Source organism: Nyctereutes procyonoides, unplaced genomic scaffold (assembly GCF_905146905.1).
Source record: "Nyctereutes procyonoides isolate TBG_1078 unplaced genomic scaffold, NYPRO_anot_genome, whole genome shotgun sequence".
Classification (NCBI taxonomy): domain Eukaryota; kingdom Metazoa; phylum Chordata; class Mammalia; order Carnivora; family Canidae; genus Nyctereutes; species Nyctereutes procyonoides.
In genome coordinates, this window is record NW_026575082.1 from 8,176,032 (window position 1) to 8,188,566 (window position 12,535).

Consider the following 12,535-nt stretch of genomic DNA (forward strand, 5'->3'; position numbering starts at 1 on the left):
ATTCATAGATGAGTGGAAAGAGAAGATGTGGTACACACACACACACACACACACACACACACACACCCCGCATTGGAATATTATTCAGCCCTAAAAAAAAAAAAAGAAATCTTGCCATTTGCACAACATGGATGGGCTTAGAGGGTATTATGCTAAGTGAAATAAGTCAGACAGAGAAAAATAAATACCATATCATTTTCTTTATATGTGGAATATAAAAAACAAAACAAATAAACAAACAAAAAACCCAAACATGCATAAATACAAGAGAACAAAGTGGTGGCTGCCAGAAAGGAGGGGGTAACAGGATGTGAGAAACAGGTGAAGGGGATCAACAGGTACAAACTTCTAGTTATAAAATAAAATAAAATAAATGAATCATGGGGCTGAAAAGTACAGCACAGAGAATATAGTCAATAATATCATAATAACATTGTATGATGACAGAGGGTGACGCATTTATTATGGTGAGCATTGAGTCATGCATAGAAGTGTCAAATCATTATGTTGAGAAAATAGAAAAATAGGAATACCTAGGAGAAAAATCCAGAGGAGAGAATATTGGAGGTAATATTATTACACAATGAAAATAAACTATCACTTTTTCTATACACACACTAACTTTTACATCCAGAAAAAAAAAAGTATCATAAGCCTTATGTTAGGGAATAAGTTATAATCCCTTTTTCATAACCACATAATTTTTAAATAGTGTATATGTCTAAAAATATTCATTTTCTTAAGAGAATCTTTATTTCCTAATGGTTATCTAGAATGTGATTGCTATTATTGGTGTCAGTATCTATGCAGACTGAAAACAGACAGCTGAGTGAACTCAGAGCCACTGAGTAAATATAAGATTGGAGACTCGGGGGCACCTGGGTGGCTCAGTGGTTGAGCATCTGCCTTTGGCTCAGGTTGTGATCCCAGAGTCCTGGGATCAAGTCCCTCATCTGCTTATGTCTCTGCCTCTCTCTCTGTGTGTCTCGTGAATAAATAAATAAAATCTTAAAAAAAAAAAAAAGATTGGAGGGTCTTTGAGTAATCAATGTTAGAAAGGGTTTAATATGACCTAGTGCAAAAGGATCCAGACTGGTAAAATTAGCTTCAGCTCAGCTCAGGGTTTTTTTCCTTTCCTTAAAATTTTAAAAGACATATGGCCTTGGCCTAACCTAGATGGATATTATTAGAACCTGACCTTGAGTAAGTATTTATTAGTTTTGTAAGAACAAAGTTATGAAATTAAAATTGCTATATCAAGTACAACAAAACTGCACTATCACTGTCTTCTAATATCACAGATTCATTTCCAGAATGTATAAATCATGTCCCCAGTGTGAAGACTGATACATTAAACATCTCTTCTATAGAATCCCCAAATCTAAGTAGGCCTTGTTTTGGATGCGTGACAACAACATCACGAACAGGTCATTGCAAGAAACATTCATTTAGCTGGTTGAAGCTCATGTCTAAACCCGTGTCTATAAATAATGATTATGAGACAGGCATTCGTTTAAGACATTTATGGATTCCAACCAGATGCTATGACCAAGAAACCAGTGTATTTGCTTTGACATACTCTATTTAAAATCTGGGTTATAAAAAAAAAAATCTGGGTTATACATTTCATGTGTTATAGATTTGCCAACATTTCTTCAGTCACCCCGAATTAACATTTACACTTAACTAATGTTATTAACATAGAAATCTGGATAAATGAATACTGAATTAACATATCTTAAACCTAAAAAGTAATATTTAAGTAATTTAATATAAAACTCCTTTCAAAATTTTTTGCTTATAAAAAACTCAAAAAAATACTGCCAGTCAGGACACGTTGAATTTCATGAGAATCCTATTGCACCAAAAATATTATAGGATACACCAAAAATATAGCATTGTATTATATTATAAGATATGGCATGGTTGAAATAATTATGAAATTAGTTTGAGACCAGTGTAAAAGACTGACATGTTTTGAATGGGGTAATTAACCTGTTGGGGAATTAACATATTTTCTTCAGATTATCAAAAAAAAAATCAGAAGAAATTATATATTTGATGATTCTACCCTTTCTGAAAACAGTGATCATCCCAGGCACTCGTGAACAGAACTTGTCTTTCAGGAGTCTATTTGTTACCCACCTCTTGCAGTTGGTTATGGCACTTAGAGCTTACCTTCCTGATTCAAAGGTGAACCACGTGGAGTCCCGTCCATATCTCCTCAGCGAGCTGAGAGGCCACATCACCAGTTTGACCTTGGCATTGTGGATATCCCAGAGATAGATATTCTCATGAGTGATCTGCATTGTGCATTCACCATAGATATCCAGATTTGGTGTAGGCATAAGATACACATTGAATCTCTCTGCAAAGAAACAAAGAATGGAACAAGTTAAGTGAAAAGAGATAGGTCTCTTTATGGTAGCAAAGTATTAATTTATATACCTACCTACAGCCTTCAAAAATCATTACATGTCCCTTGGGAACATCACAGACAGCGTAAAACACTACCCTTTCCCATTTGATGTATGGGAAAATGGGTTAATTAAAATACTAGTTCCTTCTCTCACTTACTCATTCTATACTTTGTGTTGCATGTATTCTCTATGGTGAGGGTGCAGTGGTTAACTGTACAATGGAAACATAAGGGTAAAAGCTAAGTGAGGTCTCTGTCAAAATGACATTTACTGTCTCCTTCACACAATCTTAAATGCATATCAAATACATAACTCTGGTAAGGAATGTCTAATTTAAGCAAGAATTTAATCAATTTTTCTTTTGTGTTATGAAGTATTTAATGCACACTTAGGCTGACTCACAAAATATACTGTATTCACAGTCAAAATCAGCCTATGGTAATCACAGATATTCATTACTGTCTTCTCCAGGACTTGATAGTGTTTTCGTAGGCAAAATAAAAATACACAGCCACTCCCATTTGTTGGATATTCTATAGTTGAAAATTTGATTATTATTCCAAACCTTGCTTTATAATTTTTTGTGTATCTCAAAAACTACTGCAAAATTCTGCAGGCTTTGATCCCCATTTAAACACATTAGATGCACTTTATAAAAAATAAGGTTAGTTCATAATTTCCAGGAAGGAAAGAACTTGGTACAACCTATAAAGTGTCCTAGAAAATACGCCTAATTCATAGCACCATATTCTTGCTTTATAGTAGTAAGTAATCAATAAATACTGGTTAACTCTATGAACGAAATACATATATCCCATGAAGAATATGCACCACAAGAATTGAGGAATTATTAAGAAAATGTCATGATAACAAAGAGTTTAAGAATTACTGGCAGATACATCTTTGTGAGTTTGAATTTAATTGTGAATCATGCTCTAAAGACAGTGCTGTTGAATTAATGATTTTGAGAGGCATAAGGGTGCAGCTGCAGTTGAAAGAGGATTGAAATGTTTTGGAATGTGCCATCATCCATCATAATGTCATGATCTTAAACACTGAGTGTTTGCTGGTACTAAGCTGGAATTGTCTGTATAATAGAATTTTTTCTGTGGCAGGTACCTTGCAGAGTATTGCTTTGCTGATGCCAATAACAACAACAACAACAACAATAATAATCAGATTCTAAATGTGTTAAACTTAAACATGATAGCTTGAAATTTAGTCACCATATGGACAATACTTATATTCAAGGGTCTAGATATTTTTATCAAAATAATATAGTGATTCAATTTTTTAGATTATTGGCCCATATAACTGATATGTGTATGGATTCTACATTCATTTCCTATAGAAAGGAAAAAAGATAAGTTAATAGCTGAAGAAATGAAGAAAGATCACTGCCCCATTAATTATCTGCAATAAAAAGTATATATATCTTCTATAAATCTTAAAATTCTTATGTGCAATCAAGTAAAATCTCAATATTTTGCACTTAATACAGCACTCACATTGCTATCACAATTCCCACTTCAAGGGGATTGCAAGCAGTAAATCAAGCGGGCTTGACCTCATGTAAGAATATAAATGAAAGCTGGCCGCAACAGAATGACTCATGCATATAGATAATGCCCATATAGAAATCCTCTTTTCTTTGGTCAAGACCCTTTTGATGAAGTTCAGCTTTTGTATTTAGAAGTCATATGTCAGTGGCATCTGTTGTGCAGAGGTAAAACACTGTTGTTATAAAGTGGAATGTAAAACATTCCTCTACATTCCTTCCTCTCCATCAATTACAGGGTCTGAAGATAGCTACCAAAGAATCATTGCCAAAATGTCAAGAAATAACACTTCTTCTAAAATATTGAAATAAACATCATTAACCAATTTTGGTGTTGCATAAGGCTGCACTGACCCTTGATATTCACACCCATAGTTTGATGTTGAAAAAAGAGAACATGAGAAAAAAACACCTGACATCGAGTGTCCTCCACATGGGTGATATACATGTAAGATCACCTATAGCCTACGGAGTATTACAGAGGACCCAAAAGAACTATTACATTTTCACTGACATATCTGTGTGCTCTAATGCTGGTAGGTAATACTTAGAAAAAATAAACAAAGAGTACAATAATTGCAATGGACATTGGAGAAATGTGGAACTGGAAAACACAAAAATAATGAATTTAGTAAGATTCACATGATGGAGGACTCTCAATGTCAAAATCAGTAAGGTACATTACAGACAAATACAAAGAGATTGGATAACCTGCCCCAAAGGAGTCCTTCCAAGGGCCAGCCGTAGGCTATGTAAAACAGATGAAATGTGTCTTCCACATCCTTCTTGCCTAACTTCTACTTTCCTAGTCTTAACCAGCAATTCACATTAACTGTTACAGTTTGGAATGCTCTAACCTTCCTTTTGATACTATTTCTTTCATCCTACAAAAGGAATTATTCTAAGAAATTTTATTTTCGATTTTTAAGTATTCAAAGACCATCTTATCCTAATGACTAATTTCCAAGGATTTGAGATTCAATTAAAATGTAGACTAATTTAATCCAGGAGAGGAGGAAGGCAGCTCAACTTATCTAGTAAATTATTCTTCTTTGATTCCATTGTCATGGAAAAAAATGTTTCTGCATCTGCTATGAGTAAATTATCTTATGGCCTTAATAATATAAAATATGTTGCTGCTTCACTAAAACTAGTTAGTTTCCATTAAAAAGACCATTTCAATATGAAATAGCTAAAATTGTCTCCCCTGAAATGACTTTTTAAAATGTTTAACTTTGAGACCCCTGGGTGGCTCAGCGGTTGAGCGTCTGCCTTTGGCTCAGGGTGTGATCCGGGTTCCGGGATCAAGTCCCACATCAGGCTCCCTGAGGTGCCTGCTTCTCCCTCTGCCTGTGTCTTTGCCTCTCTCTCTCTGGTCTCTCATGAATAAATAAATAAAATCTTTAAAAAAAATTTTTAACTTTGTGAAATAATTGTATGAGGCAGGTGTTTTAACCACTCTCTAATCATGTCACTTTTTTTTTTTTAGGTTAAATTTTTTTTGAAGGATTTTATTTATTTGATAAGGAAAGCATGAACAAGAGAGCATACAAGCAGGGGGGAGAGGGGTTCTCAATCCCAGAACCCCAGGATCATGATCTGAGCAGAGGGCAGACACCTAATGATTGAGCCACCCTGGCACCCCTGTCACTTTCTTATTTAAAAGCCTACCTTTGGTTTTTATTGCTGGGAGCATTAGTGTGCATCAAAGTTATCTGGAGGGCTTGTTTAAACACAGACTGCTGAGTAGTCCTCTAATTATTGTTTCTGATCTAATAGGTCTGGGCTGGGGCCGGACACTTTATATTTCTACTTGTTCCCAGAAGACATTGATGCTCTGCTCTTTGAGACTGTTGATTTGCAAAGGTCATTTTAAAGTATTGCCAAGGAAGTAGTGGCATGAGAGGAACTGTGAGGGATGCTTTTGAAAGTGATGCAGTGTTCTAGTAGAACAAACCAGCACATTTAATTCAAAACTGTCCTTTAATCTTTGTTCAAATAAAGTAATCCCATCTCAACTGACTCATGACTGATTTGGCAGGAAAGAGTTCTTATGCGAATTGGAACAAAAGAAGTGAGAGGCTTAGAAAGAAAGGTCTATGAAAAAGAATTTTCAATTCATCAAAGTATACATATTCGAATAATTTTCCTTTAAGGTAATCAACAATAATGATAAGAACACTGTTAAGGAGCACTAAACACACTTCTAAGTACTCAAAAGAATTAGAAAAGAAACTAGCTGTTTAGTATATATGTTGCCAAAGCTGCATAATGGCTGATATATGAGAAAGCATAATTTTATTTTAAATGGCTAAAAAACAATAGCAAGATGAAGTATTTACAAAACAAACTTATATCCAACAAAGATATTTACATTTTTTTTAAAGATTTTATTTATTTGAGAGAAAGAGCAAGAAAGTGCGAACATGAGCAGTGTGAAAGGCAGAGGGAGAAGCAAACTCCCCACTGAGCAGGAAACCTAATGCAGGGCTGGATCTCCAGGATTATGACCTGAGCTGAAGGCAGACACTTAACCGACTGAGCCACCCAAGTGGCCCAAGATGCGTACTATTATTGAATCTGAAGTTGTGTTTACAAGGGCATTTCTACTCTAGGGTTGGATTAGGAGGTCCAAAGGACTAGACCATGCCCCAAAAGGCCTGGGACCAGAGTTAAGGTGACAACCACAAGAACAGTCTCAAGGGGACTATAAAACAAGATTTAGTCAAATTGAATTGGACAAGGTGTGGCAAGAAAGGGGAGCTAAACTCAGAAGAAATGTCTTGGAAAAGGCATGGTGTGATTCCAAGTGATGTGTGGAGACTGAATGAATGGTCATCAGCCCTGAGAAGGAAAGGACCAGAACTTTCCTTTCTCAGACAATGAGGTTTAAAATAGATCTGGTTTAGGGCAGGAACAATCCAAATATAGCTACGAGTTTGAGCCTGACAAGTGGAGACAAGTGGAGCATGGAGGGGTTTCGGGAAGCAGAGGATCGGAGATGTGGTTTGTAACATGAAGCAAAACATCATCTCGTGAGTAGAAATGAATAAGCAGAACACAAAAGGATGATAAGCTTTTTGACCAGTTTCATGATAATTTCCATTTTGTAACAGTGCAGTTGGAAAACTGGGTTTAAAACAAGAGCCATACTAAAAACAAATATATTTTTACTCCCTTGTAATTAATTAAAGAATTTGAGTATTTTTTAAAATACAGGCTTTTGGAATTTATGTATTAAATAATTTTGTGCATCTAGCACATACTGAACATTCAGTGCATTGTGACTGCATTAACATAGAATGCATCTTTTGTATATTAGTTACTTAGAATAAATTTGGGAAATGTCTATTAAATGACAATTCATTCTTTTTCTTAAATTTAATTTTAAATTTTTAAAAGATTTTATTTATTTATTCATGAGAGACACAGAGAGAGAGGCAGAGAGATAGTCAGAAGGAGAGGCAGGCTCCCTACGGGGACTCTGATGTGGGACTCGATCCCAGGACCCCAGCATCATGACCTGAGTCAAAGGTGGACACTCAACCACTGAGCCATGTGGGTGCCCCCATTCCTTTTTTTTTTTTTTTTAAAGACGGATTCTGGTAAGATTTAATTGTTCGCTCATATCTCCTCTACTCATTCCATTTCTCTTACTACTTCAGAAGTTATGGACTTGAAGGTTGAGTAAAAAAAAAGGATGGATTATGGAACTAAGTATTATGCCTAAATATTTGGAAAGCAAGAGATCCATAAATATTACAGCTCATCAGGTACACCACAGGAAGAGGTCACAAATTTTGTAGTAGGCTTTAATTTTTAGTAACTTCAGGTAAGCGGGTGTGAGCTCCTATACTTTTTCCTCTTCTTTTAAAATCCATGTGTAGCTCAAAAGGAGAAAAAGGTATTCTTTTAGCTTGTTGGTTACATCCCCAGTGATCTGAATTTCAATTCCAGGGTTTTCCAGAGAGTACAGGCTTAAATATTTGAAGTTCATTAATGAAAATGTGTAGATATTATTAAATTAAATAATAGAAAATTAATAATTACATACAGTATACATGTAAAATAATTATATATATATACACACACATTGGTTTCATAATGATTAGTAATAGTGATCAATAATTGGTTAATTTATCTATAATTTTAGATTTCATCTAGTTGTTTCTATCAACCAGTGACTCCATAGGTAAAACTCTATATGCAACCTACTGTTCAAAATAACTTTATTTATTATTATTATTTTACAAAATAACTTTAAATATTTAACTGAGATTTCTTATGGCAAGGGAATTCAATTGTTTTTTCTTTTTTTCCAAAATGTCACGTGATCAGGAAACTCACTATTTATAGAAAAAATTTGTTTAAATTAAATTTATCACTGCAGCTGGTTCATTAAAAGACCCAGATTTTGTTGTCTCATCAAATGTGGAAATGCTGTTGAGTTGGTGACCTTTATTTTCTTATTTGGCTATCATGAACAGCTGTAGCCTTTTTCTTGCATCCTACCCTCAGATTTACCATGGTGGAAACAGAAACCACTGAATCTCCAAACTCAAGCTGTCCTCTCAACTCTCTTGCACACTGTTCTGGTACCAGCCTGGGCATGATGACATGTTCTACACAGCTCCATCAGCGTGGACAGGTTGAGGGGTCATTCTCCCCATCTGGCAAACTATCCAAATCCTGCGACTAGTTCTCTAGCCTCTCCTCTTTCATCATGCTTGGAAGGGGATGTGTCCCTTCTTTCTGCTCTTCTCCTATGAAAGACCTTCAAAACCTTCTCTTCAATTAGTCTTCCAGCCTGACCTTTAGAATTTCATGGTCCATCCATTAAATGGTCCACCCATCATCCACCGCTCCCGGGCCGCAGTACATTTCTGAGACAGCAAGAAAGTCTCATTCTCTGCTCTATACTTAACAATTATTATATATCAATTTGAAACATGAAATTTTAATATTAACACTAAATTAATAAAACAGTTCACTAATTATTTAGTCCCAGGACCAGAGCCATTGGTCTAATATTAAGCATTAATGAGTATATCCACAAGGATCTGGTATTTGAGAAACTGACCCATACTTTGGAGTATGGAATTTATTCCTGAGTATTCATCTCAGTTTGGATTCTAAGTTCACCTCACTGTTTGATACAACCTGCCTTGATTTTAAGTTATATGAAGTGCTAAGGAATTGAACAGAACCAGGTATTACTCAGAAAATAATGAGATGTTTCAAGATCATTCTGAACTTTATATTCTTATCTCTAAATTTCCATAGTTAGGATATTGCCGTGGTCAGCCTTCAATTTCAGCAGCTTTAGAGATAGAGCCACAGTGAGGAAGCAGATATTTGCACATTTAGACACATCCTGATATCTGGATAATGCAGTTATGCCGGCAATGAAACAAAGGATGATTTATACTCATCAGAATGTGTGGAATTCTTATTGGAATTATGTGTTTTGTGGAATTGTGACTTCATTTCTACCACGGTACTGAAATTTGTCAAAATGTATTTTATTATAATGTGGCAACAGCAATAAATTCAGTTGCCAGATGCCATCTGTTCAACAGCTATTATGAACTGGAACCCCTGCATTTCTTCAACCAACCAGCAGGACTTAAAAAAAATTACAAAGTCATATTTTTAACCCCCCCAGCAATTAATTAATTAATCTCTTTTTCTTTCTTTTTAACAAAAAATGATGACTAAATTTTATCTGCATTTCTGCATATGTTCACTCTAGTAAATACAGGAAATCATTTTAAAAAATAAAATAAATTCAACTGTTATTATACCTTAGAGAGATCATCTCTGTTAAAGTAACAGTATACCTTAAGATGAAAATATATTCATACACGGTTATGATTATATTAAATATAAAGTATTGAACCATCTATATTTACTTACTGCAGTATAAGAATTTGTAGATCTTATTAAATATTCTTTGAGGGTATATTATTTATTTATTTATTTATTTTGGGGGAATATATATTTTAATGAATACGTAATATTCTACTCTATAGCTATACCATATTTTACTTAATAATTATCTACTTGATGAATATAAAGTTAAGCCAACTTTTGTCTAAAATAAATTAGGCTTCAGTAAAATAATCAACTTTTAGCTGAATTGCTGAATATTCAATCATTTCATATTGAGTCATAGAGTTTATTTTTACATATAAATTTTGGGTCCCTGTAATATCCTTAATTATTAAATTAGGCTGGGCACTAAAATCTGAATCATTGGGGATCATTGGATTAAATGCTATAAGCTCTTTTAAGAATCAGTGCCAAATTGAGTTCCAGAAATTCCTTACCAATACATATTCCAATTAAAATATCTATTTTATATGTTCATTTATATGTCCTTTGCCAGAATTTTTTAAAATTGAGTTTACTGTATATAGGCCGTGAGAATTCTATAAACTAGAAAATTTTCCTACCATGTTTATGACAAAGACTTCATCTTAGATTTTTATTAATTTAGTTTAAAAATGTGTATGCAAGTCTAGAAAGTGGAAGATAGTCTTCTTTAATTTTTCTACTAAATACTATTTATTGAAAGAAAGTTAAGAGGAGCCGGGGTGGCTCAATTGGTTAAGTGGCTGCCTTTGGCTTAGGTCATGATCTCCAGGTCCTGGGATCCAGCCTCACATCTGGCCCCTGCTCAGGGGGAGTCTGCTTCTTCCTCTGCCTCTCTCCCCAGTTTGTGCTCTTTCTCTCAAATAAATAAATAAATAAATAGATAAATAAATAAATAAAATCTTTTTTTAAAAAAGAAAGAAATTTATATTCTCCTACACTTTTCATAGCAGTTCTAGCATTTTATTTTTTACATTAACTGGTATACAGAGCTGTACTGAAACATAATGAAATGTTCATATGTTGCTTGTAATGTTCTTTCAGTTCTGACAAAAAGACACATTAGGATACACAACTTTTCTGCTCCCCAGAAAGTTCTTTTATGCCATTCTCCAGCTGCCCATGCCTCAGAAGCAACCACTGATATGATTTCTAATACTGTATGTTATTTTTGCCTGTTCTAGTAGGTTCTTGTGAGCTAGGAACATCCGGCTTCAGGATATCACTAATTTATTCGCAGTTTGTTGCTTTCTATTTTATTTTTTATTTGCTTTATAATTTTTTTAGATTTATTTTTATTTATTTATGATAGACATAGAGAGAGAGAGGCAAAGACACAGGCAGAGGGAGAAGCAGGCTCCATGCCGGGAGCCAGACGTGGGACTCCAGGATCGTGCCCTCGGCCAAAGGCAGGCGCCAAACCGCTGAGCTACCCAGGGATTCCCTGTTTTATAATTTTTTGATGGTGCTTTTTGGATTAGCAAAGGTTTAAATTTGGGTGAAGTCTAAGTTATTTCTTGTTATAGTTTGCTTACAGTGCTTTATAAAAGAAATCTTGGCCTATCTCAAAGTCCCATCCATCCTAAATTGATAATGGAGTATAGTGTGAGGTAGGAGTTGAGGTTCATTGTTTCCCATATATATATCTCATCATTTTAAAACTATTCATTAAAGAAATTTTCTTTTTCTTATTGAAATTACCAATGAGCTTGTGAAAGAGGACTTGGGTGTCCTTATCAAAAATTACTAATCCATATATGTATGGATCATTTTCTTTCTATTCTGTTCCATAGACTTTATCTATTGTCTGTCTTGATTGCTGTCAGCTTTAATAAATCCCCAAATTAGAAAAGGTATCCATTCCAACTTGGTTCTGTATTTTCAAGATAGTTTGGCTAGTCTTAGGCCTTTTTGTTCCAAATGCATTTTGAAATTGCCTCATCAAGTACTAGAACAAATGTGGCTTCTAGCATTTTTATTGGGATGTGTCAAATCCATAGGTTAATGTAAGAAGAACTGCCATCTTAACAGTATTGACTATCACAATCATAAGCATAGTTTATCATTCCATTTATTTTGATATCTTTTAATTTCTCTCAGCAACATTTAATTTTCAGTGTAGAGGTCTGGTTATATACTTTGCCAGTTTTATCCCTGAGTATGGGATGGTTTTTGATGGTACTGTAAGGGATACTTTTGTATTTTATTTTATAGTTGCTCATTCCTAATATATATATGGATATGTGTGTAAAAATATATGTGTGTATATATATATATACACTCTCTAAACTGTTTATACACACATATCTATATACAGAATTTTTTGCATATTAAATTTTTATACTGAAATATCACTGAGTTTACTTATATTTCTCACAGATTCCTTAGGATTTTCTAGGTACATAATCTTAGCTCCTTATTCTTTACCAATTTTTATGATTTTACCTTGTTTTCTTGTCATGTTATACAAATCAGACCTAAAGTAGAATAATTAGAATCCTGAATAAAATTTGTGAGTAAAGATCTTTGTCTTATTCTCAATCTAATGAGGAAAGCATTCAATATCTTAACCTTCAAAAATTGTATTTTCTGAATGATTTTCATTGATGTCCTTCATCAGTTTGAGATAGTCCTCTTTTATTACTAAATTTTTAAGAGTAGTTTTCATAAATGAATATTGTGT

The 12,535-nt window shown here is 34.1% G+C and overlaps 1 protein-coding gene across 1 annotated transcript in view; it reads right to left on the reverse strand.

Annotated features, from left to right (window-relative positions):
- LOC129514655 (docking protein 6) overlaps positions 1-12,535 on the reverse strand; it is a 363,401-nt gene that overhangs the window by 134,822 nt on the left and 216,044 nt on the right. Inside the window, exon 5 of the mRNA XM_055333417.1 lies at positions 2,179-2,368. Coding sequence (XP_055189392.1) covers positions 2,179-2,368 — 190 coding nt within the window. The remainder of the gene's footprint in view (positions 1-2,178; positions 2,369-12,535) is intronic.